The sequence below is a fragment of the Cylas formicarius genome, unplaced genomic scaffold, assembly GCF_029955315.1.
Source record: "Cylas formicarius isolate icCylForm1 unplaced genomic scaffold, icCylForm1.1 PGA_scaffold_1__22_contigs__length_36826433, whole genome shotgun sequence".
Classification (NCBI taxonomy): Eukaryota; Metazoa; Arthropoda; class Insecta; order Coleoptera; family Brentidae; genus Cylas; species Cylas formicarius.
The window spans coordinates 24,427,984-24,454,385 of NW_026844264.1; the positions used below are offsets into that span (position 1 = coordinate 24,427,984).

At 33.0% G+C, this 26,402-nt stretch overlaps 5 protein-coding genes across 8 annotated transcripts; 2 read left to right on the forward strand and 3 right to left on the reverse strand.

Moving 5' to 3' along the window:
* The first annotated feature begins 1,826 nt into the window (after positions 1 to 1,826).
* LOC132696138 (adenosylhomocysteinase-like) lies at positions 1,827 to 4,963 on the forward strand. The gene is made up of 5 exons (XM_060660783.1): positions 1,827 to 1,954; positions 2,010 to 2,200; positions 2,943 to 3,284; positions 3,447 to 3,654; positions 4,312 to 4,963. Exons 1-5 carry the CDS (start codon positions 1,930 to 1,932, stop codon positions 4,842 to 4,844), a joined length of 1,299 nt encoding a protein of 432 aa, XP_060516766.1. The 5' UTR covers positions 1,827 to 1,929; the 3' UTR covers positions 4,845 to 4,963.
* Positions 4,964 to 5,061: 98 nt separating this feature from the next.
* LOC132696258 (dynamin-1-like protein) lies at positions 5,062 to 10,149 on the reverse strand. 4 transcript variants are annotated; one of them, XM_060660994.1, is made up of 12 exons: positions 9,989 to 10,149; positions 9,787 to 9,931; positions 9,523 to 9,731; positions 9,015 to 9,473; positions 8,617 to 8,891; positions 8,047 to 8,188; positions 7,667 to 7,693; positions 7,322 to 7,609; positions 6,012 to 6,068; positions 5,655 to 5,904; positions 5,387 to 5,598; positions 5,062 to 5,308 (listed from the first exon to the last, which is right to left on the reverse strand). In XM_060660994.1, exons 1-12 carry the CDS (start codon positions 10,088 to 10,090, stop codon positions 5,252 to 5,254), a joined length of 2,223 nt encoding a protein of 740 aa, XP_060516977.1. In that variant the 5' UTR covers positions 10,091 to 10,149; the 3' UTR covers positions 5,062 to 5,251. The 4 variants fall into 4 exon arrangements, with proteins under 4 accessions (XP_060516977.1, XP_060516978.1, XP_060516979.1 ...); XM_060660995.1 differs by lacking the exon at positions 7,667 to 7,693; XM_060660996.1 differs by lacking the exon at positions 6,012 to 6,068.
* A 250-nt stretch (positions 10,150 to 10,399) lies between these two features.
* LOC132696693 (protein Dr1-like) lies at positions 10,400 to 11,543 on the reverse strand. The gene is made up of 3 exons (XM_060661674.1): positions 11,471 to 11,543; positions 10,876 to 11,102; positions 10,400 to 10,818 (listed from the first exon to the last, which is right to left on the reverse strand). The coding sequence occupies exons 1-3, from the start codon at positions 11,506 to 11,508 to the stop codon at positions 10,538 to 10,540; spliced, it is 546 nt and encodes a 181-aa protein (XP_060517657.1). The 5' UTR covers positions 11,509 to 11,543; the 3' UTR covers positions 10,400 to 10,537.
* LOC132697127 (uncharacterized) lies at positions 11,167 to 21,543 on the forward strand. Its single transcript, XM_060662420.1, has 20 exons — positions 11,167 to 11,518; positions 11,572 to 11,680; positions 12,299 to 12,544; positions 13,326 to 13,860; positions 14,346 to 14,390; positions 14,438 to 14,837; positions 15,637 to 15,959; positions 16,915 to 16,972; positions 17,412 to 17,582; positions 17,799 to 17,997; positions 18,052 to 18,136; positions 18,666 to 18,886; positions 19,009 to 19,205; positions 19,460 to 19,653; positions 19,787 to 19,889; positions 19,941 to 20,100; positions 20,320 to 20,517; positions 20,585 to 20,790; positions 20,956 to 21,075; positions 21,132 to 21,543. Exons 3-20 carry the CDS (start codon positions 12,304 to 12,306, stop codon positions 21,345 to 21,347), a joined length of 3,672 nt encoding a protein of 1,223 aa, XP_060518403.1. The 5' UTR covers positions 11,167 to 11,518; positions 11,572 to 11,680; positions 12,299 to 12,303; the 3' UTR covers positions 21,348 to 21,543.
* LOC132696692 (uncharacterized) lies at positions 19,103 to 24,682 on the reverse strand. Its single transcript, XM_060661673.1, has 7 exons — positions 24,448 to 24,682; positions 23,730 to 23,936; positions 23,501 to 23,673; positions 22,900 to 23,063; positions 22,758 to 22,843; positions 22,237 to 22,573; positions 19,103 to 19,122 (listed from the first exon to the last, which is right to left on the reverse strand). Exons 1-6 carry the CDS (start codon positions 24,499 to 24,501, stop codon positions 22,298 to 22,300), a joined length of 960 nt encoding a protein of 319 aa, XP_060517656.1. The 5' UTR covers positions 24,502 to 24,682; the 3' UTR covers positions 19,103 to 19,122; positions 22,237 to 22,297.
* Between the last annotated feature and the right edge of the window lie 1,720 nt (positions 24,683 to 26,402).

Here is a 26,402-nt window from a genome sequence, read left to right on the forward strand (position 1 = left end):
ATTTCCCCGTATACCCAGAAGACTACAAGCCGTTATTTCCATTGTGGTCTGCCTTTAACTATATACACACCATGTACATTTTTCGTTTTCTTTTAAACCGAAATGCGTGCCCTCAATATAATTATAAATATAGATTTCCAGAAAGCACAATTCCAAATTGTCCCTAAGAAAGCACTACTAGTAATAATAATTATTTCAATTTCTTTTTTCTAATTTAATTCTTTTTGTTAATTTAATACATTTTTGTTGCTTACTTTCATTATTAATCCAACTGGTTGGTTTGTTAATAGACATCATTATTATTATTTAAGTTATTTGTCAGATCTCTGTTAATGCTAGTTAATAGGTACATATTTATTTTTTAAAGGCCTTGCGCATCCGCCTTGTTCGCTATTTAGTTCATTTAGTGGATAAAACTTATTGTAAAATCGAAATCCGGGACACATTTTTACATTTATATCTTATGGCAAATCTGCAAACTAATTACATTTACGCAATTATGGTAAATGTAACCCAATCTAGACTAGACGGTAGCACCGGCAGGCCACAAGTTATACTGACAATTAAAAGGGATTTAAATACATGATGCGTATTATGAGTTCAATTTGCATTTACTGAATTTACCTAAATAATTTTTAAAACCAGAGATAGAACAAGGCTAGCAGTGGCAAGGAGGCATGTATAGTACAAATATAGATGCTAAATCCACTATAAAAAAAATGTCTTTTCATCCAATTCGAAAAGAATGGGAATGTTTACACGCTAACCTGCACTTTGCGCGAATTTCTTTCGAAATAGCAATAGCAAAAATTTAAAAAGATCTCGGCATATTTCAACAAAACACTGCCCAAAAAGTACCACATCTATACGGGGACCGTCGAACTGATAACCTGTCAGCGGCCATGTTGGTTGTTGAATGCAGCAATGAACCTTTTCAAAAATGTTTTCATAATTGCTTCAGAAGTCCCTGTATTATCAAAGTAGGCAAAACCTATATCTCTACTACCTATACGGTTGAAAACCAGATTTGAAATGGCGGATCCTGCGCCATGTTTTTTCTTAATGGTGACTTTAATAGTATATTATAGCATATTATCTATAGTATATTATGCAACGAGTGAATTAAAAAGTTTACCGAACGTGTTGCATACTATACTTTTTCTACGACCGTTAGTTTTTGGGTATATTTTCGCAAAACGCGAATACATTTACTGACATGACTGTCAGAATTTACAAACGTCAAAATTTAAAGCGTGGGAAATATCTCCGAAAACGTCCGATTGCTCCCAAACCCGTGCGGTAAAATCCCGGAAATGTACGAAGTGGCTCGGATTCGTGGGAAACGAAACTGACATGGTAAAGCGACGCGTCCCGCACGCTAGATGGGTGCGTAATTAGGTATTTTACAAACGGGAGTAGAAAAAAATGTAAATATAACTTTATGAGCGACTAGATATCATATAGGAAAAATCTAAATGGAAAATATGTTTAAGAAACAACTGTAGAACCGGCTATAGACAGAACACTTACTCCTTCATTGAAAGCCTAGTAATTGCAAATGCAAGTTTCGCCTCCCAAATAAATGCCAGAAAGTGCCAATAGGCAATTTTTTTTTAAATAAATCTAAAAGATTCGTTACGTTAGAGAGCAAAACTACAACAGGTACATATTTACATAATACTAATAGCAATTTTTAAATTGTATTTTGTGCCTAAGCATTCCTTAACGTGTGTTGGGCTAAATTACTTTGATCATTCGCCCATTACCGACTTCGGTAGAGTCAGCTTAGAATTCAATACATGATCTGTTTAACCTTAATATTCAAATTTTAAAAATACCTCTCGTGGTAATCGGCATTTCGCATGTGGCTTCCGTCGTAGTGTGTTGATTGGTTATCTCATATTGGTTAGCTCAAATTCATTTAGAAACATGACGAAAGTTCCATTCAAAGTTGGTAAGTAATGATTAATACAAAATTTCTACAAATCTGAAGCGATTGTTTATTTTAGCCGATCTTAAATTGGCAGAATGGGGCCGCAAAGATATCGAGTTATCCGAAAACGAAATGCCTGGTCTTATGGCCCTTCGTCGTAAATATGCTCAAAGCAAACCCCTTAAAGGCGCCAGGATTGCGGGATGCCTCCACATGACTATTCAAGCTGCAGTTTTAATTGAAACTCTTATTGAACTAGGAGCTGAGGTATAGTTTGATGTTTAATTTTAAGTTTTTGCGCTTTTATTTCATCATCAGAATATGAATATACCAATAAACCTTGAATTTAATCAAAATCTGAAGTCTAAGAATATGGTATAAGATTTAAGTCCGTCATTATTTTAGCGACAATTTTAAAACCTCTTAACTTATAATTATGTTGTTAACAATATGAATATTTTGTTAAAAAGGTTTTTTGTTTTTTACGTAAAAATCCAATAATTGTTTTTGAATTGTGAAACAATTATCGTTTTCAGATAACCTTCAACATGTTGTTATTTTAAAAGCTTTGGGAACAACAAAAGACTTAAAATTATTTTTGGAATACCTCTTAACACAATTCTATTGTTATGTATATTTATTTCTCTTTAGTTATACCTCTTGGACGTTTTTAAAAAGAAATAGTTTCATGGTAAAATTTTAGAACCTCCTTTCAAACTCAAATGTTTCATCATAATTTATTATCTCCATTTAGATCATATGGAAATTATTTTTATAATTCATTTTTTTCTTTAATGGTTTATTATATTATTATTATTTATATTTGGCAGTGTTAGTAATGATACAAAAAGAAATCAAAAACATGTTTAAAAATTCTCCAATAGAAGGTAGAACCAAAAACATATCTACAAAGTAGAAAAAATGCTTTAAGTATTGCTTTGTTAGTGTTAAAATTTCAGCAATCATTTATGCTAAATGCGGGGTTTTGTCATATTCCCCTCATGTTCAGGTCCAATGGGCAAGTTCCAACATATTCAGCACCCAGGATCATGCAGCTGCCGCTTTAGCTAAGAGAGGGATTGCTATATATGCTTGGAAAGGAGAAACAGATGAAGAATTCATATGGTGCATTGAACAAACCTTAGTTTTTCCAAATGGAAAACCTTTGAACATGATTTTGGATGATGGTGGTGATCTCACTAACTTAGTTCACGATAAGTATCCACAATATTTGAAAGATATTAAGGGCCTAAGTGAAGAAACTACTACAGGTGTGCACAACTTGTATAAAATGCTTAGGGAAAAAAGGCTTAAAGTGCCCGCCATTAACGTCAATGATTCTGTAACAAAGGTAAATATCCTGTTTTACAGAAAAACTGTAAAATTTTGTACTTATCCAGTTGCTTCATTTTCAATACTTTGAAATTGAATTTGGAGGTCTAAATCTACCTTGTTTTTTCTCTAATTCAATTTCTTATGGGAACCTAGTATTATTGTACACCCTTATTGACAGAGTAAGTTTGACAACCTTTATGGCTGCCGGGAATCTCTGATAGATGGCATAAAAAGGGCAACGGATGTCATGCTTGCCGGCAAAGTATGTGTAGTTGCTGGCTACGGAGATGTGGGTAAAGGTTGCGCTCAATCATTGAGGGCTTTGGGTGGAAGAGTCATTATCACGGAAGTTGATCCAATTATTGCCCTTCAAGCTGCTATGGAAGGTAAGTCAGTTTATATAAAAGCGCCTAGGATACAACAAACAAAGAATTGATATTAATTATTAATGTTCTCAAGATAATTGATACTGCCTCTATTAAATTATCTTTTGTGATTACAAAGACAAGGAAACCTTCTCCACTGTTCAGTGGCACTTCTTGACTCTGATAAGCATACAGGCCATAGAATTAATTTTATCTCTACCTTTTAGAGGTGGAGAATAAGGGGTGCTGTTTTAGTTACTATTCAGTATTGCCATTAAGCAAGGCTTATTATACCCGTAGTAGGTTTCAGTACTGTTGCTCCCCATTTCACAGAAATGTTATTTGTTTCTAACCAAACGAAAAAGAAAAAATGTTTTACCTCTTATAGCTGATTAATAAATGCAAACGAACCATTTTGTGCAAAAAAATTGTGTTAAAAATTTTTGGGCAAGACTTTAGTTTTCATAGAGAGGAAGACTGACTCAGGTTTTCCACTCATTTGTACAATATCCTATTTTTTGGGGACAGACATGAGTCAGTAATTTGTACTTAAATAATTTTTTTTAATTTTTAATGTCCCTAAACCTTTCAAATCAAGAAAGCTCTGTAATATAGAGTGAATAGTTACAATTTTAGCATTTTCCCTAACTGGTGATATACATTAAAATACTACTTTAGGTTATGAAGTGACAACGATGGAAGACGCAAGCAAAAGGGGTCAAATATTCGTCACCACTACTGGTAATATAGATATCATCAAAGGGGAGCATTTGGCCAACATGAGAGATGATAGTATCGTATGCAACATTGGACATTTTGATTGCGAGGTCGACGTGAAATGGTTAGAAAAAAACGCAAAATCCAAAGTAAACATTAAGCCACAAGTGGACAGATACGAACTCCAAAACGGCAATCACATCATTCTCTTGGCAGAAGGTCGTTTAGTAAATTTGGGATGCGCCACTGGCCATTCTTCCTTCGTGATGTCAAACTCGTTTACCAACCAAGCTTTAGCGCAAATTGAGTTGTGGACAAAGCCAAACGAATACGCCGTTGGGGTGCACACTTTGAGCAAGTTGCTTGACGAAGAAGTGGCCAGATTGCATCTGGACCATTTGGGTGTGAAACTGACTAAATTGTCACCTGAACAGGCCAAATATATTGGTGTGTCGGTTGATGGGCCTTTCAAACCGGACCACTACAGGTACTAGACCGTCATATCCATCTTTTTCTAGAATCATTAAAAGCAAGCATAAATCTTGTACATCAATGTGTCAGTGGTAATAAATATCTCTGCTATGGGTTTTAAGCTGTGAAGTAAAATAAATTGAATTACAAAAGTTTTGTTACGAGATTTTTTTTACTTGAATTGTTTCTCACCACTGTTAATTTTTCAGATCTTTTTTGAACAAAAACATATGCTTGGATTTCAAATATTATAATTTCCAACTATTGGACAATAAGTCTATTATAACAATAACAGTGTCAAAAATTACATATAGTGTGACATATAAAGAGGTGATACGATTTCGTGAAACGGTCGGGATTCTTTTGACTAGTCTGACGATGGCGCATCCAATCCAAAAAAGACACCTACTACTTCAACTGCAAATCTTGATTACCACATATGAGTCTCTCGGATTTCGCTTATAATATGTGACGCTCTCTGCAACGCCTAAAAAACATTTTTTCTGTTGAAAGCTAATTTCAAAGCGATAAGATTTTAATCCTGATTGATACTCGCAAAAATTACCTTTAACATGTCCGCGGCCTCCTTTCTTCTCTGAGCAATATGCTCAGATTCATCCAACAACTGGTCGGCGTTATCTGATTTATATAAATGAGTAACCAATTCCGATTGCAAGTTGTCCTTAACGAAATTGACTAGAAAATGCATTATCGCCTTTGGAACAGTATCCTGGATTGATTTCCGAACAATATAGAAGTACGATTTAATCAAACGTTCTGAAATCATTGAACTACTGTTAAATCAACCATGGGCTTGGATACACTCGACACACCTATGATTTCACAGTCATGCTCCTCGTTTTCAGATAACTTCCGGAAACTATTACTATTTATAGGAACCTGCGGTAATAAATTAACCGGCTTGTCAGGACTCAGAACAGATCTGAGATCGGCTTCACCTCTGGCGTCGAGTATCGGACGATCGATATCGTTTTCTTTGGTTCCGTTTTGAACTGAAGTGAGGTTAGAGACCCAAGACGTTGCATCGTCGTTATTTAGTTGGGGATTACTGGACGATTTGGCCTAAAATTTATTGATTACCTATACGGAGTACTCAAGTTGCCTTGTTTAAGAAAAAAAGCATTCTCCATGATGTACGCACAAAAAAGGGTTTTAAGTTATAAATATACCTCTTTCCTTTTGCTTTCCGTTTTGAAAGACACGCGGGATGTGGGACCGTTTGTTATCTAAAAGGGGGCCATTTTAAAATATATCGTTACTGTTTTATCAAGTAACTTATCCAAAATGACGTGTTAATGCATAAAGCAACAAATCGTTATAAAAATGAGCACAATACCAAATGATTTCAAATAACCAGTCAAAGCATATCCTGCAGTTTACATAATATTTAAGTATCTAAGTACCAAAAATATATATATGCCTAATTAAATATTAATTGAACCTCATATCGCTCACTAAGTGCAATAGTGACACATCCACAAAATAATACTTCTCAAAAAATCCGTGATTTAGGAAAATGAAAACTGAAATATTCAGATAACTCAAATCAATTCTCCTCCGTATTACAAAATGTAGTGATATCCCTTTATAATTACATATTGATTTGTAATATTCTCTTTTAATTATTAATTATTCTCTAAATAGCTATTTTTTGATATGTGCACTCACTGAGCAATATTTCGAATATGTTGAACTGCTTTATGGCATTTACTAGGGACGCTTTCCTCGAAAAATAGTTTATTAGGTAAATCACAACATTCCATAAAGTGATGTTATAACCTGGACATTGACCACTTGAATATTCTCCCGCGAATGCATATCCACAGATAACAATATGCTAAAATTGGTGACGCTCATTTTTGTTATCGATTGATGAATTTGTTTATTATCAAAACCAAACAATTGAATATCGTAAATACCTCAACGACATTCACGAAGTCATAATAAGTAGATACGGGCAAGATATGAAAGAGATAATCGAAAAAATCTGCTTGATTTGTGGTCGAGGCCTTAATATTTTGAGCTCTCTACAGAGATAGAAAAAAAGAGATAAATAAATACTATAATCTTATAAGAATATTCAAAATCTTTTGAGGCAAGTGGCTATTTATTCCATAGAATTTTTATTTAATATTTATCGATTGTAAGAGGTTGCAGCCTGTGGTGGGTAACTATTTATTTATTTATTTATTCACGGTTTAACCAATTTAATTAAGTTTTACAATCATTAAAAAGGTAGAGAGAAAGACAGCGGTATAACAGCTAGAACCAAACGAAAACAAAATATAACAATAATAATAAAGTTGTAGCTAACATTCTGCATAAGCACCACATAATCCTAACTAAACATCAAAATACTGTAATGGTCAACTGACCTCAAAAAATAGTGAATAAGCGCCACAATCGTTAAGGAAAGATCTGCGCACTTGCTTGTTGGTTTTCATTCATTATGTATAGAAATTCATTCAAATGAACTTACCAATTCCTGCGGTTCCTGAGCGTGTAGGGCAGCCATTTTCCCATACATACTTTTGGGTCTCCCAGGTCTGGATCCCTCTGATTTGATCATCGACGGAACCATGGCGATTTCTTTATAAAAATCCGGGTGTTTGGTGTTGATGTAAGCTAATTCTATGGCGACGAGGTTCTCCACCATATTATTGGTGGTGGGCAGCCTTCTCCTCAACAGGTGCGTGACCACGTCAACTATACTTTCATAGAGCTTTGGAAACCGGAGCATCTCCTGCTGAACCTCGCTGCCGCAGTGCTAAAAAGTGCAAAAACGAGGCTTAAGTGCATTACGTCGGGCGGGTGGATAACATACCATTAGGATGTCAAGTCCTAAAAATTGCTGCCCAGAAAATAACAAGTAAATGACTATAACAAATTACACAAGTGTGAGAAAATGGTTGTTAAATGACAACAAGTGTTTAGTTAAATTGCAGAATTTGATAGGTGCATTCAATAAAATAAAAATTCCAGTGTTTTTCCTTTGTTTCAATTTGAAACATAAGGATACTCTTCTATTTTTATTTAGTGAATCTCACGACATAATAGGGAGTTCACAAATGTCACTGATAACTAGACTTAAGAAAAAATTTAAATTGAGAATATAATCTACGGTATTCAAAGGGCTCGTGCAAAACTGGTCGCGACCTAGCAATATTTTCTAATACACCAACGCAAAATTAAAGATTAAGTTACCTGTATAATACGTTGCATTTCTTCATGGATTAGTTCAACACATCTCAAAGAAGGCTCTTCTAACCGCCTAATCTGTCTCTTGACTAGTAGTTCAAAAGACACCTCAGGCACAAAGAGTGCGGGGCGTGGCCCATTGGCATTCCTATAAAACATTACCTGAAGTACTACGTAAAATTATTTATATCAACCATAAGGTAATTTAGATTTAACAATAGTTTTAATAGTAATGTGTTGCAAGCCCAGCATGCACCTTACTACTTTCCATAAGTAAAGATACTTCAGAAAATTTACTATTTTATGAGAAAAAACATCTGGACCAAGATGATTAACAAATTAACATCATCCTATGCTTGATCAATATTACTGACAGTATTTCGAAAGACTACCCAGGAAATTACAAAAAATTTTTTCTCGTGCAGGTTTCAAGCTGCAACTGCACTGCAAGGCAGTAAGGAGACGACTGGCAAGGTTTGCACCTTGGCAACTGTACGAAAAAGAAAGAATGTTGAATGTTTAACAAAGATCAAATACAGGAAATGAAAAAAATTGTAAAATAATGTTCCAACTTACCTTATGGCTGTTAAAATATCCATTTTTGTTAATCCAGCAAGAGGATGTATTGAATCCAAAGTACGTCCAAAGGTTTCATGAAATATATAACATATTCTAGCACCACCACACAATTCAGTAGTTTCAATATTTCTAGCAGTGCCCTCAATTGTTGAACAGTATGCCGAGGCAAATTTGGTTATTATTTGCAGAAGAGTTTTGCTCTTATCAGAAATATCTTCCCCATAGGAATAGAGCAATGATTGGAATTGAGATATCATTAAATTTACTCTGGTCTACGATATAAAAGAATATTAACCTTCATTCAAATGCTTCATATTTTTTGGTAATTTTACAAGCTTATTTATATTTAATCATCTTATATAATTAATACCTTTATACAATTTATTAATACCCACCTTAAGATCAGGCAAGCAATCCCTAATGTGATGCATGAGAAGTCGATTTAAAGTTTTTGCTAAGTAGGGTGTGCCATTTCTTGTAGCTAAGGTAGGATATTTTGTTTGTAAAAATGTTGCTTCATCTTTTAATGACTCCTTTATACTCTTATTGTTAATAATATCCTGCTGAGATCTATTTACAACTCCTATAATACCCAACTTAACAGGTATTACTCGGCCACAAAGAATATCAATTGCATCAGTACCAGCATCCATTAAATCTAACTTTGTTACAACCGCTAAGGTTCTCCGTCCATCTGGATCTACATCTTTGGCGATTGCCAAACTCTCTGATGTAGCCATATCAGTGTTTGCAGTAACAACTGCTAATATTATTGAATTTGGGTTTGCTATGTATTTTGTTACTAGTTCCCGTATTTGCTGCTCAATGTCGGCAGGTTGGTCACCCACTGGAACCTGCCAGAGGTAACATAAGACATTTTTAATAAAAATTATAAAAACTCACCTTTGTTATTCCAGGCAAATCAACTAAAGTCAAATTTACAACTTTCGTGGAGTAAATTTTAAGATTGATAGGTTCGGGACAAATTCCTTTGTTACTTCCAGCAATACGATTGGTTTCTTCTTCAATCTCCTGCCTGATATCCTGAAATTCTCGAAAGATCTTGTCTTTGGCATGTAGGAATACTCCCCAATCTTCCAATTCAATAGTTCCTGAAAATTGGAAAGATATTTAGATTTGTTAATTCATTAACAGTTCAACACCTACCATCCTTGGCATTTCTATGTTCTTTGTCTTCTTTTGGACAATATACTAATTGTAAAATTAAAGGTCTCCTTGTAACAATACCGGTACCGCGAGGCAAAAACGACTTGCCCACCAAACTTTCTATTACTGAACTTTTTCCGGAACTCTATTGAATAGGTTATGTCATTTAGTAAACATTTAGCTAAAGTTAAGCATCTCATACCTGTGATCCAAGAACGACGATTTGAGGCAAATGAATGGAATCAGATCCCACTGTATTAAAGACATCTTGCAACTTATTTATGACGGGAATAAGGGCCTCCATTATTCAAAAAAATAATCAGAGTAAGCCACAAACTGCCATAAAATTATTCGGACCACAGAACGGATAAATGTCAATTAAGGTGATCAACATCACAGAGTAATAGGTTTTTACTCCATAGTTTTCTATGGTCCAATATTCTTTTTTTCTTTAATGCTGAAGGTCGCCAGGATAAGTTTTTGTCATGATTCATTCTTTTATTTATTTCTTATAATTATGCGGCATATGGCAAAAAAATTGTTAATTTTTGGGGACTTGTGACTCCAAAAGAATTCATGGAAAAGTCTGAAGGAAATCACAGATCTCAAAAACTTTCTAGATATTTCAATATATTTCGGTGACATAAACTGAGTCTTATTTACTTCTTAAGGAATATGCACTTATTACACAAACAAGAATATTGTCCAAAATTTTTAAAATACCTATGCTAGTCATTATTTTGTGATAAAGTTAAGAGTAATCCTCTTGGTCATCATTGGAAGTCAAAGCTAGAGATTGAGCTTGCTGTGCAGCTGCTTGAAGCTGTTCCCACTGTTGCTGATCTGCATAAGCTTGCTCTTGACGGGCCTTTGCAAACAATTCTTGCTGCTGTCTCAGAAGTTCTTCTTCAGGGATACCTAAATTTTCTAATCGTGTACTTTGTCTACGTCGCTTCGCTGCTACCGCTTTACAATCTTTCAATACAGCTTCTGCTTCGGCATGATAGTCACTAAATCCCAATTTATCAAGGGCTAAAAAAATTAGTCCTTATTGAACAATGAAATTCAATTGATTCAAAAAGCACTTACCCATTAACACATGTTCGGCATTGATGGTTTTTTTATGAAGTTGGTTGCAGATATCGTTTGCCTCAGAACTAAGAAGGTGGATGAATTCTGTGCAACAATTTAAAACCAATTCCCGAGCTTCATTAGCTATTCGAACAGATGGAACTAGTTCTTTAATCATTTTATTTATGCTCGCTCGTGGGAGTGTTAGCTCATCATCTTCGGTATTTCCGGACAATTCGGATGACCTAGTTGAATTTGCCATTAAAATGTAAATTCCTGAATACTCTCAAAATAAAAAGAGGTTATAACCATAGAAAAAAGTTTTGAAATTTAGTTTTTTCGTGGTTGTATTGAGTCAGTTTTTAAATGGGCGAAAATTCGTCCCAAAAAGTGTTTAACTAAAACTTGCAGTTCAAGCTATAAGCTCTTGTTTTGTTAAACTTTGCTTAATTTAGTTAAGAGAAAATGCTAATTCTATTATCTATGAATATAACCTCCCTAGGTTTAAAAGTTATTAGTTATTTCGTATATTATCATAACTTTTTAATGTATTAAGAAGCAGTTTCGCAGACGATACAAGCAGTTACTTATGACTACAATTTTGGATACTTGCTTTTCTGGGCTAAAATAAAATTCCTGGTTTTTGCACATGAATTGGCCGGTGAGAGTTAAGTAGTTTGGATGATCAAATTTGAGTACTGATTCTTTTTTTAGATATATAATTATGAACTTATCTGTGGAGAAATATGACGATAAAATAAAAAATGTGAAGAATTATGCCGCATTGGTTTAGTTATATTACAGAATCAAGCTGCAAAGGAAAGTAAGTGGCTTCCTTCCTAATTCCTAATGGGTAACTCAAAGTCCTTTGCTATGTACATAGTTGCCTCAGATTTGTCAAAGTTAAGTTGATTTTGTTTTTGCATCTAATTTGTGTTAGGATAGGGCAATATTCTCCTAAAAACTTATTCTTGCTTCAGTGCAAGCTGTCAATAATATATGTGATATACTTCCTCTGCTGCTATTAAGCTTACTATAATTATTATCACAATAATACAACTTTTCACTTGCTCAAATCTTAAATTAAATTCTGTCACGCTATAACACAATGTGAAAATATGGAACAGGGAATTCTACAAGACACATATTTATCATTCCTTTTTATATGGTTGCAGAAAAAATAAATTATTTCTTTATTCCTACTCCACTAGGGTGAAGTTTTATTTCCCGCACTATTTACACAACTGCACTGACAGGCTCAATGGAAGGCCATCGCATTTAAAATCATTAAGACAGGCTCTGAAATTCTGTTTAGAAACAGTAATACCAAGTAGAAATTAGTGCACATAGATGCTATAGTTTAATTTTCTTGGTTGTGTGTTTTCCTTTTATTGGAAAGGCTCAAACTCGTGTCAAAAATTCTTTTGCTTTTTCCCAACAGTTAAAATGGAAAACAAAATATCGAAGAAGGTGGACAGTAAGGAGACATATTGTAACTTGCCTGCAGGTGTTAGCGGAGACCCTGCTTCTAATTGTGATAGTAAAGATATACCAAAAGACGTAAATGTGCCAGAAAATGGAAGTAAAATCAAAATAGACATTGGTCAGAAAGGAAAAAGAGGGAGACCCAGAAAAAAAACTCTAGATCTTAAAGCCGACAATATTGACAGAGATTCATTAATAACAGGTAGGTAGAAAGTAAAATTTTAAATTTTATTTGAAGTTTGGATGTCATATATCCCAAATTTTGACATGCTTTACAATCTGTCTACTGATGTGGAGGGTGAGTCTATTTTTCGATACTAACAAAATTATCTAGGGCTTACTTGATTTTTTTCTGAATTATTATCAATTTTGAACACTGAACATATTCCTGTTTGTTATTTACTCTATCAGATAGACAAAAACGCTGGTGGGAAATATTTTGACCTAGACTGAACTAATAGTCATTAAATATTAATGATAAAATAAATATTTGCAAGTGCACTATGTTTATTATCAACTTTTTTTTAAGTAATTTTTTTGAATGCCAGTATGTGAAAGTAGATCACAGAATATAAAATATATATATATATATATATATATATATATATATATATATATATATATATATATATATATATATATATTATGAGAAACTGAATCTATTATGCAACCGCAATTCCTTTTCCCTGACCACATTTATAAGATAAAAAAAGTGTATTAATTTCAAATATAAATTAAACAAAATGATTTTAGACTCTTTAAAAATTAGATAAAAACTGATGTTTTTTTGGTATTTTTTTAAAACTATATGTTTCTTCCAAAATATTCGTGGCGTTGTAATAAAACGAATAATCCCTTGATTAGGAAAACGTTTTTCCCAAAAATGCACTCATCTTTGCAAGTTTCTATATCTTCGGTTCTTAACAAACAACCACTGATTGTGGTAGGTTTTGCTACGATTTCAAAATTGAAGAAATTTTTAGATGTTAATACTACTGTCACTAAAAGTCCCGACATAACTATTAAAAAGAAAAGAGGTAGACCGAGAAAAAATTCGCCTTTAGAAATAAAAATTGAATCATCATCAACTTCTACGGAAAGCACATGTGATCCGACAGAGAGGAAAGGTAGGTTCATTAAAAACGAAGTTGTTGAGTCCGACTTGGAAATGGAAGAAACAGTGATGTCAACCTCAAGTAGAGGTAGGAAACGTAGAGAATTGGATTATTCAGTTCTGGACAGCGATTCTTCCGTTTCTATTGATGATCAGCCAACAAAAAAAAGAAAAAAAATCCATATGATTCTACCTCATAAGACAAAATGCGCAAAAGGTGACGTTTCCCGTGAAATGGATGAATCCGATCCTTTGGAAATAAATAGCATTGTGGATACAGGCGAAGGCGCTGGCAATGTAGAAATTACAAATCAAAATAAATCTAGGTACAGTTTTACGGGTAATACTACAAAAATGTTAAAGCAGGTGTTTCAAGCAGCTCAGGGTACCTCTAAGGAATGCAGGTGAGATGTTCGTGTCATTTCTGCACTTTGGAACGCACAACATAATGGATTTTGTGCTATGTAGGCTCGAAAGCTATTATACACAATACGTTTGTTAGCCTCTAAACGTTGGAAATTTTTAAGACCTTTAAAAATAAAGTTGTAATTAAATTGTCAATGAATAAGACGCGTGATGCTTTGTATTGGAATTTTTTTATTATTCTATGTTTCGAGTTTTAATGAATAGTCAGTTATTATAAGTACAAAAATTTCCAAACATAACCAGAATTTGGGTAGAGAGCCACCAAAAGTGAACAGAAAACATGTTTTCAAAGTTTTGCAAATCCAAATTCCCAACATCTTGATTACATTTTAATATTGGGTTAATATAGAGCAAATTATCTTCATTTAAAGGACCACTGGCATCTGTGCAATATGACCGTTCCAAAGTGCAAAAAATAAATAAATATCCATTTTGATTGGGTTTGACTTTAATTTCTTAACAGTGATGATTCGTTTGGAGTAAAAGAAAACGACCGGGAAAATAATAGGTAAAGGGATACCCATTACAATTTGAGAGTAATCTTGGTTCTTTTAGTGATATAAAATCCCCTGCCGAAGGTGGTCCAGTTATTTGTATGGTATGTAACCAAACCATCGACTGGTCGGAATGGTCATATCACAAACAAAAAATTCATCACAACTTGGCTTGGCGGAACGGAGAAACCCCCATAGATATTCACAACTTCAAAGTTGTTATGGCTACTCTAAGAAATTTATTGAAGCAGCAAAATAAACTAAAGTGCCATAGGTGTGGAGAGAAAAGCACCCTTGCGAAGAAGTTTTATGATCATCTGGAGCTTTGCACCGGAGCTGTTACCGCTACGGGCAAAGTAACATGCGCTGTTTGCAAGAAAGTGTTGACGAAACAAGAATGGCCTTATCATAAGTATAAGTTGCATAATAATTTAGCTTGGCGAGTAGGAGATATTCCATTGGTAAGGAATTTGGTTGTCTTACTTTCTTGTTTTTTTAGCTTATATCCTTTTAAAGATTCTTAAAAAAAAAACTCACTTTTTGATATTTAAAACTGTATTTTAAAACTAGGATTAAAATATTTTTGTGTGTTCAGGTTTGTAATCCAAATTTTTATAAGAAGACAGTTAAGTTCTAAAAGGCAGCAAAAAATATAATTGTGACCCGTATATAATATGTGGTATTTGTATCAGAACACATAAAAGTAAGTTGATCTCTACTTGGAAGGTTTTGACTATTGAACTTTGCTCTTAATGTCCTGATACCAAATGGATATTTTATTCTATTCAACTCGGATTTCAAAAAGTTATCCACAACTGTGGTTGACTCAACATTGTCAACCACTCAACATTGTCAAATAATCGGGAATTGCTTATTTCCAATATTTCATGTTTTCCAGACTATAGATTTTACACTTTGAAAGTTTTTTTTCTATTAAATCAAAAATGAAAGTGTGTTGTGACACTACAGTAGAGTTATGGAAGATATACAGATCCATGGTCGATCAAAACTGTATAATCTAGTTCAATAAATCACAAATATTCCTTAGTAGATATTTTGGACTGTAATATGTCAGTACTACCATTGAGACTTAGAGATAGTCTTCCATAGTTCCTGAATTATTTGTCATGACGTTTTGCTAACTTTGATTTATTCCAACTTTTCACCAACGTTCCAACATATCAAATGCAAAGGCAAGCTCTTCTCTTGTGCAATAAAAATTGAAAATGTCCCAAGGGAAACAATGCATGCATCTTTTAGGATCTAAACGACCAGGATTTGGTGATGCGCATATTAAATCAGCTTTATAAATCCAAGAAACCCTTAAATTGCGAGAAATGTGGCGCATCCAAAAAATCTGTGGTGGGATATTTGTCGCATAAATCGACGTGTCAAAAATCGGACCAAGAATTGGAGGAAGTGAAGGTTCAGTGCAAGTTGTGTTTCAAGAAGTTGCTACCAGTCAGTTTAGAGTATCATTTAAAAACAAGCCACGCCCCTCCCAAAGCAAACCAATTGGATGAGAGAGATTGGACATCAGCCAATACTGATCAGGGTGATCTGAAGAGGAGAGCGGCTCAAAAGTATGGCAAATGTTTGTAATGTTATAAATTCAATTAATTTAATTTAATTTAATTTGTGGGACCTCGTACTAGGTAAGAATTAAAATGTATTTATGTACATATTATAAATACATTTTAATATGTGTTGTACTGTTCAGTATTAGGTACCTACCATAAAAAAATAGACGAAAACAACAGAATTGAGTTTGGTGTCAAATAATATAAATTACCGAAACTAGTATTTGTTGTGTTCATTTTATAATAACATTGTGTTTTGTTATTTCAATAAAGCAACTGATGGCTTCCATATTAATTTTTTGTTTGTAAAAAGTTCAATAAAATCCTGGTTTACAAAATTTTGAAAATTGAAAAACAATGACAACAACAAAAACTAAAAACTAAATGTTTTAAACCCAATAGATAGAGGCCTCACTAAATGAACCATAGCAGTCCACAATAAAACATGACTAAACTTGGGTAGGTTTTAATTGTTATAATATTTTTTTGTGTTAATATTTTAATTGATTGATAGCCACAAGGTAACTAATACTTTAGTTTTTAAAATTGCTAAATATTTGAATAGAAAAATTTATTTGCCGGATTAAAATTTGCCGGAGGAATATTTGTATTATTGAAGCTCATGCCACGTTCATTGTACTTGAATTTCTTAATTAACTAATTACTACAATTTTTTTCTCTGGTGTTTGTTGGTCGAACATTATTTCACTAAAAAATATTTCAAATAGTCAACATCATACAACAACATACAAAAGGTAAGTCGGAAAATATCTATTTAAATTAAGCGTAAGTACTTATGCTTGATATGTCCATACAGCAGACATATGGGATATTGCAAACTACAGAATAAATTATTTTTAAACGGCCAGAAGTAGATGGACTAGTTATTATTTTTCGAGTATGTACTAGGTATATTTTAGTATTTTTTATTTTCAAACAACACTTCCAATTATTTTAGGGCTCTTCAAATGATTAACAAGTATGGAAGAAACATATGTGCTGATGATATTGAAACGGTAAGTTTATTTTCCAGAATTTTAAGTTCGTTTTGCGCTATCTATAAAAATATTGTAAACAATGTAGCAGAAAGATACAAAACGTCTTTCTCTGCTTATTTTAATTTTTATATTTAATTAAAATAATAAATCACCCCGAACTTGATTTGTTGTTGCCATTTTAACATATTGCACATTAAAGGAATTTTACGTATTTACTTAGGAATACTCATTGCGATAGTCTTAGGATTTCAGAAGGTGAGAATGTTGTCACTAAGCTAACAATTACCAAAAAACACCCTGTGTAATCTAGTTTAATTTTTCTATGTCCTCTATTTTATTTATCTAATACCACAGAGTTACTCAAATTTTATTTTACCAAATTCATATATAGAAAAATCGGAAACTTCTGCTTCACGCGAAATGCCCCATATATGAGACGTTTAAAATACATTTGCAGAAGTACTTTACGCACGAAGACTTCAAGTCAGCTTCGATATCCACAGTGTTGGCGCAACAAGTCGAAAATGCGTCTACCATCACTTGCAAATTTCCAGAATGTATTTATACAGACACTTCGGTCGAAAGTTTAGCGGTGCATATGGACAGCTGTAATAAAAAACCTTCCCAGGTATACGTTTTAAGTTAATAATAAACCTTCATTATTTGGTCTTAACATTATTTGCATGTTCGTGGCTTCTTATTTTGAATTTGGATATTCTATTTTTTTTACACTATAAATGCTTTTATAAGAATATTTACTGAATAAATAAATCAGTTGAATGCTCATTAATTCACCTTGATTGTCATTTCGCGCATTTATTCTCCATAATTCTTCAAATTGCAGTTCTTTGCGTGTAAAAAATGTATTTCCATATTTGAACAAGAATCCGAAATTTTGAAACATCTTCATGCCGAGCACGGTATGAACATAGACGAAAATTTTGAAATTAGCGATGACGAATTGTTGGAAGATAATGCGGAGTATTTCAAACTTTTCATGATGGAGGAAAAAAAAAAGTTGCAAAAGAACGCCTGCTATAAAGGTATGATGGGTGCTTGAGCTGACATTCCACGGTCTTGCCTAAATATTTTTTTAGTTACCCCAAATTTTTTGCTTGGTCTGGGCAATAGGTCTGAAAAGCAAGGCGTATATCCGTTTTCGTATGACTGGATGTTGGAATTGTAAGTTCCTCTTAGTATTTTTTTAACCTCTTTATTACTAATAGATGAAATTTTTTTACACAGCGCGAATGTTAAACAGTAATATAATTAAAAATAACACTATTTAGTTCTGTAAGCGATTGGAACCTTGATGAGTGTTTAGTTATACTCTTTTCTTAGTTGATACTGGATTACTCCTACTACTTCTTTAGTATTAGCAAACTTTACAGAATAATTCAATAAAATTCAAATTTTTGAAAATGCGACAAAACAGTTGCAAAAATATTAAAAATATCAAAGCCAAAAACATTTTTCATTAATGCCCTTTATTTTTAGAACTAAAGTTATAACTTGTAAATAAAAAATATTTTAAATTACACTCTTAAAAAAATAAAATTCAATATATAGAATAGAATAATCAACACCTAGTGTTGATTATTCTATTCTACATCTCTAAAACTAAAAGAGGGAACCTTTTGACAACCTATGTTTTAGAAATATTTAACCATTTTTCTTTTTTTTTTTCTAAACGTATGAGGTAAATTTGTAGCTACGAGAACAACTGCAGCAATAGACAACTTTTTCCTAATTTAAAAAACGACAAAGGTTGGCAGTTGTTAGAATGCGATTTATTGGCCCAATATTTGCCTCAAACTCAAACATCTTGTTATGTCGCTGCCAAAACGCTTACAGGGAAGAACAATTCTGAAGGGTTAGAAGATTGCCTTTTTAAAAGAATCGATTTGTTTCAACCTGTGGAGTTATGTGAAGGTATTTTTTTTTAAATATTTTTCTTGAAGTGAAAATTCCTGAAGGAGTGGTAGTACCATTTGTATTCTTTCAACCTGCCGTTGTGCAAATGTAGGTTCATAACAAATTCGTCTTTGCTCCAGATGATACAACTATATTTTGTGGAGGGCCCATAAATGCGATGGCGTGGTTACCAACACCTTTCAACGAACCTGATCATCGTCAGATTTTGGCTGTGGCTTCATTTGGTAGCATGACTGAAAAATATTTAATAGACGCGAATTATAATTGTCAATCGCTGATTTTACTCTGGGATTTTGGAGTCTTAAAAAATAAAGAAGTAAACCACTACACAAATATTTCTATAGAAGGTGTTTGAAAAAGTTAATGCAAAGCTTAGGTGAAAGTGAAATTAGATACACAAATACACCAATGGGAAAGTTCTATCCATATGTCAAGTCCAAGCTGTACCTAACAAAAACCTACCTACACTGTATGTTGTTGTGGAATTTTTTATATTACTACTACAAGCACTAAAACAACTTTTTCAAACACTCAGTATACTAAAACTAAAGTACGATTGCATTTTTTTAGTCAAAATTAGTACCGTCGCTTCTATATGGTTTAGGGATAGATGAAGGACCAATATGGGATCTGGAGTGGTGCCCTTCCGGATGTTTTGATACTTCGAATGGGCCGTCTAAAAATCGTCTAGGATTGCTGGCGGTGGCTGCTTCCGATTCATTTGTACATATTTTTTCAGTTCACAATTTATTGGAGGAGGACCGGTAAGATATTTTTGGTGGATTTTTTTATAAAGCTAACTAAAAACTAAAGCGTAGTCCTTGGTATTTGTTTTTAACTCAATCTAATTCAATTAAGTAGTATTTTGTGAAATTTAATTTAATTTTAAATTTTCAGAGGCATGTTTTACAAAGGCACTTCAATTATTAAGCTCCAATTGAATTCGGGAAATGTAGCTGAAGTAGATAAATATTATCCAGTGAAACTATCGTGGAGCAAGGTAAACGCCATCGTGTTGACTTGAACCCGTGGCTTTTTATATCAATTGTAGGCTGCCGGACATAGATATATAGCCGTTGGCTATTCAAATGGTATGGTCGGCATGTTCGACTTAAACTGCGAGTCTAGTTTATTGAGAAGAACTAGCATAAACGGAGACGAAATAATTTTCTCTTATCTTGCGATACAGGCTCACCGTTCAAACATAACCGGTAATTTTATGTCATGGTATATTTTAATGGTCCCAGGGTACTCCTCAATTTTAGTTTTTTATTTAAAATTCCTAATATATAAGTACAATATTTTTTTATTTTTGAAGTTGCTAAAAAACGTTTGCGATCAAAACAACTTCTTTAACTAAACTTGAACTAAAGTTTTGATATTTTTTTTTCTATAAAACGTTTCAATTTAAAAAAAGTGTTGGTGATTAGGGTTGACCCTTAGCCACCTAAACGGAGGCAACAGGTGGCTAGCGACCTCGTCATTTGATAGAGAAACGATTTGGTGGGATTTGACCACCTTGGACAAAACGTCTTTTCAGAGAAGTACCCCTCTAAACGATTGCGTTTGGTTAACGCATTGGCTGTGTTGTGCAATCGCTGAAGACGAGTCCTGTTCTTCTGCGAAAAGTATGTCAAGCGCTTTGTATACTTAATTACTAAAAGAAAGCTGCGTATTGTCAATTAATTATTATAGGATTTTACTCACTGGCGAAGCCCATCAGAGATTTCATTTCGGAACCAGCCACCCTTACAGTGTCAAAATCCGGTATTAAGTGCTTGTCGTTTAGCGATTGGCTCAATGGGATTGTTCACGGTTCTTTAATGGGGGAAATTATGTCAGTGTTTCCCAATCAAATGCTGCGTAGCATGGAATCGAGACGGAATAAATTTAAAAAATCAGTACGTTATTTTTTTCATTATAATATTTGCAATTTGCAAAGCAATTAAACTTCATGAAGAAATATACGGTGCTGTTTGTGGATTCTGTAGTTTTGGCAAAAATTTGGTTTATTTTATTAACAAATTAATATAAAATCCCAAATATTATTATTTTCACGTTTTCAGTTACTCTCTTATGCAAGAATTGTCGCTAAAGCTGATATACAAGGAAACGTTGTTGAAGATATTTGTAGTTATGAACACACAATTAATAATTATGCCCTCTGTTTACTAGATTACCGACTGGTAAGGTGTAAATACTGTTCCTGATTGGTTAGTTTTTCATTTTTATTTTTCTGTAGGAAGATCCAGGAAATTTTCCGATTGTCAATACGGAAGTAGTAGACAGTGATAAGTTTGCAAATTCTTGGACGGAAATTTATCCATTATCGTCGATAAATAAAATTTCGTTTAATTCGAATCCTCAAGCATGTAGCTATTTCGCCGTGGGATATCAAGCAGGATTTCTGAGACTAAAGCATTTGTCATTTTTGAAAAATGAGAAACACCTTTTGTGATTTTTTTGATAGTTAGTGTCTATTGTTATTATTTGTATTTTTTTTTGTTAAAATAGATGGTCCTATGTAGTAGTAGAGAATATGTACTTTGCAAATAAAATATCAAAATATATTTCAATTCAATGTGTACATTAAGTTGTGAATTAAATTATGCTAAGAAGGAATATGATAATAAACTTGCTTTAATAAAATTGAAGTTTGACCTCGATTTTAATGCATAATATGACATATTATCATAAAGAACTACCAGGAGCATAATATAATAAAATTTTCAAGACAACCTTTAAAAACAAAATTACACTAAAATTACAACATGTCTCCCACCAAAAAATTACCAGTTAAAAATACATGTATTTGGCGGGCCCAAACTGCAGTTTTCTTGATGTTGGCAAAAACATTTTTAAAATCTTGTGGACATTGTAAATATTTGTTAATAAAATTGCAGTCAAAATCAAAATGGACGAAATATTTTTGAAGCAAGAGACAAAAGAAACTTGTGACTGGCGATTATCAAACTTGTTGCATAATATACTTTTTTAGAGTAGAACAAATTTATTTGTGATTAACGTAAATTTTTATTTTTAATATAAAATTATTATTATTGTTATTTTCATCTGGGATATGTATTTACATCGTAACACGGCGAGTATTTTTTTTATCGATTTACGAAAGTTGTTGCTTAATGTAAATTTTGTTATATGGAGGTGTTATTTTTTAATCGAAATTTTTTAAATAAAATAAAATTAAAATAGTTATGGCCACGTATCATATTAGAATTACCTCTTTTTGACCCAGTATGTGAATTGTAAATCAAAAATAATGCAAAGAGTGGTGAAATAGCTACGTTTATTGTTTACAATTTTTTTTTATTAAAGTTAATAAGGGTTACCTTCTTAGTGACTACGAAAAGCATTTAATTCCCTGCCCGCGTTGTCCAGTGCTTTATTACGCTAATTGGATGGGCTATCCATTATCTCTATAACAGGTTCCGATTTTATGGCTAATTTCCCAAATTTATTGAAATTTTGGTGCGTTGATGTTTCCAATTGTTGTTTGAGATGTTCGATTTGTTTTAGCGAACATTTATAATTTTTTTGCAGCCTCTTGTTGGATTTTATTAACTCGACATTGTTCTCTCTCTCGACGTACAATTTTTCATTCAGAAGTCTGAGACATTCATCTTTTTTCTCCATAGTATCTTTGTGGCGCCTATGCATTTCCGTACACTAAATAGCGTATTTTTAATTAGTCGTGCTAAATATTTTAGAGTAAAAATTAAATTAGCTAAAGAATTAAAAAGAATACCTATATTAACACTGTGGACAGAGATAGTAAATTTATGTTTTTTTTTGCGATATGATTTTTTTGGAATTTCGTTCTTAAAGAAGTGTTTAATGCTACTAATGCTACCTGTTTTAAAAGAACTTCTGTTTCTAAATACGGGTGGCTACCAATATTACTCTCATCAATAAGTTCGCACAACTTGTTGTTTTTGGCTGTAAGTAAAGTGGAACATAACTTTCCGAGGGTGTTTTTGTGGAAAAATTGTTACCGTCTAGTTTTACGCATAACTCGTCGAGAGCTAGGTTTGCGTCGGCTAACTTTTTGCATTTGTCCTTCAGCTGGTCACATTTTTGGATTGCCCTCGTAGACAGATCAATTTCTCTTGCCAGTTTGGAACTTTCCGCTTGGTTCTTTTTTACCATTTCGACTTCACTTCAATCAATATTCACAGGGTTACAGGAAATACTTATTATTTATATTTTAGTGTCTATATTTTCGAACCGCAATATGGCAATAATTGGAAGTCCTACTAACTATAAATTATTAAATGTACCGAGACGAAAATTAATGATTATCGTTTTTGTCATTTTTTAGGTTCCTCCATTCAATGACCATGCGTCTTTTTATATTTATATAGTTACAGAAGGTCGGTTCTAAATGTATAAATTATGGAGGGAACCGCATTGTTTGCTAAAAAATCCTAACAGGAAAGTCGAAGGATTTATTGGTTTTGTAAAGGAGTTCCTTTATCTCAGTTAGGCATAATTAGCAAATGTGACAATGATTAAGGCGTTGCGCTATAAGCAGGTGGATTATGATTAAGGTTTGAAACTTAAAAGATTCCGGGAGTTCGCTTTTATCGGACTTACTATTTGACATTATTAACGACCTTTTTGATGCCTTTTATTTTGTCTGAAATATCAAGTTGATTGGTGGATGCCTGCTTAAAATTTTCTTCCACACTAGAGAGATGTTTTTGAAGTTGAGCCTTTTCTAAGTACACACTTTGCAGATCCTCGCGCAAACTTTCAACTTTAGCCACCTAATTTAGATTAGCCTTAAAGTCATAAGTACAATTTTGTAATTGAATCATGGTACCGCTATTTTGTACTGAAGTTGAGTTTTCAACAGCAAGTCCCGTTTTTGTTGGCATTTCTGTTCGTATTCATTGGCCTTTTTAGTAAACACCTCCAATATTATTTCATTTTCCTCGAGAGACTTTTTCATTATTTCTAACGATGTTTTCAACGTTTGATTTTCATTCGTTAGTGCTTCCATTTCAGTTTTTAGTTTGGAATTTTCCTCCTAAAATATGCATTTCATTAGGTAAACTAACTTACAAACTAAAAGTTTAGATTTTCACGAAATTATATATTATGACATGACAATTGTTTCGACAACACCGTGTCTTTATCAAATGACATCTGATAAGGACACGGTGTTGTCGAAACAATTGTCATGTCATAATATATAATTTGGTGAAAATCTGAACTTTTAGTTCTTATTAATTTGGATAAATGGATTTTCATCAAGTAAAGGCCACCTCAGTTCAATTAACTTACAAACGTTTTAAAATTTCCGATTTTTGATTGCGGTAAAAGTAAAGATACAGTGGAACTTCGATAAGTCGAACTGCGATTTGACAGATGAAAATTTCGAGTTATCAATAAAAACTACAAATGCATGTACTTTTTTGTGAATGAACATTTATTCATTCATTTTTAAAAATGGGTTATACGTTACATAAATGCCCTAATATCTATGATTTTTGAACAAAAAATGAAAATTATGAAATATATATGTATTGTATATGTACCCGGTATATATAAACATAGTATGTGTGCACATATACATACATACGTATGTACATATTAAAGTTTACTCTTTCACTGGAAAAAAGTCAGTTATTTGTGACTGACGACCGGATTTCTTATTTTGCTTTTCAACAAAAGCTTCAATTTTATTTAAACAATCATAGAGGGAATCGGTTGTGTATTCACTGGTTTTCAAATAGGAACGCAAGGCAATCAACGAATTTTCAACCAATTCATTTGAAGGTGGTTGCTGAGAATCATCTTCCAATTCCTCCTCCATCGTGTCACTTTCACAGTCATCTTCGATGTTTAACTGTACCGGTTCGGATCTGCAGGACTCGATGGTATCTTCATCAGTAGGAAACTCTGAAGTAACAATATCCTCATCCACATGCATAAAATTGTTGATGGTGCTACCTTCTGCTGTACCTCTAATGTTTGTCCAAGCTTTAAACTCGATTTCTATTTGGATTTCGTCTTCACTCTTTTCTTTGAGGCGTTCACTTAGGAAAATGAAGGGAATCTCATCTTCTTCCCATTCAGAAAACTGACCAAAAACGGCTTTTTTAAAACAATTGGAAATTGTTTCAGGCTTAACGTCGATATTCCATGCGGTAGTTATGTCGTCAACACAATCCATTAGTGTAATGTTATTGTTTTTGTTTTCTTCGAAACGTTCCATTGCCGTGATGACCGAATGTTTATTTTTTAAAATTATAGACACTGTACTTGCCGAAATCCCATACTTCACAGCTACATCTTTATTTTTTGAGCCACTTTCCACTTCTTTTATAACCTTGAATTTTTGATCAACAGACAAAGCTTTTAAAGTACGTTTTGATGACATGTCAACAAATGCAAAAATCCAAAAATGTCTTTAATATAATGTGTAAATTGAATAGGGACAGTATTTTTGACTTAGTATTATCTAGTAAGTCATACAAGTGAACTTACCAAGCACGGAAACTGAACTGCTTGCATAGATACGTTAAAAAGACAGGTTAAGATCGGTCGTAATTAGGGGGTTCCCCGAGAAAATTCGACTTATCGAAGTTGGCACCATTTGTTTCGTTCGAGTTATCAAGATATTCGAGTAATCAAGACAAACTAACACGCACGAGTTATCGAAGTTCGACTTTAATTCACCTTATAATTTAATACTTTTTTTAATTAGTTGGAGTCCCAAATATCCATATTTTTCAAATTCTGTCTTTTTCGTATATACATGCAAACAAACATTTATTGCTACCAAGGTTGAAAATATTAGAGAAAAATTAATAATTAATTAAAATTAAAAATTAATTAAATTAAATTTTTAGCTTCGCGTTATAATTTGTAATGTAGATATTCTCTTCAAATCAAGTAGGTTTATTTTTTGAAATTATGAACGAGAGTTAACATACTTAAAAATGCGTTCTTACCCGTTTTCTGTTAATCTCAGTTAAAAGTTCTCTGCAGTATAACTCGATGTTGGCAAACTCATTTTCAAATTCGTGTTGACTATTACTGGACATTGTTATAACTTATCGCAATCGAAATGTAAAAGTGACTTCGTGAATTGATTGACTGACGCGGGGGCTGTCATTTATCGTTGCAAGAGAGTGCCCTGGATGTATTAGTTTTTAAATCAAGAGCCCTTGGAATAATACCAAAAGTTTTTTGTAGGGTGAGTAGTTGCTTGATGTCTGTGTTGGCAGTTTTTGTTGAATTGTATCTTCGATTTTGACGTTGATGTTAGATAAAAGGTAATACTAAAATTTTACACATACACTTTTTTAAAATAACATTTATTCCTTAGCAAAATATTTACGCTACACTCTATTGTTCAACTGAATATCGAATATTTTTTAAACATTATGACTTGCTACTATATTCCCAGAATACCACAAATAAAATTTAAATAATCCTAAAAAGCAGTCCTACCTAACTTAAAAACGCAACTCGAATCTATGTAGAG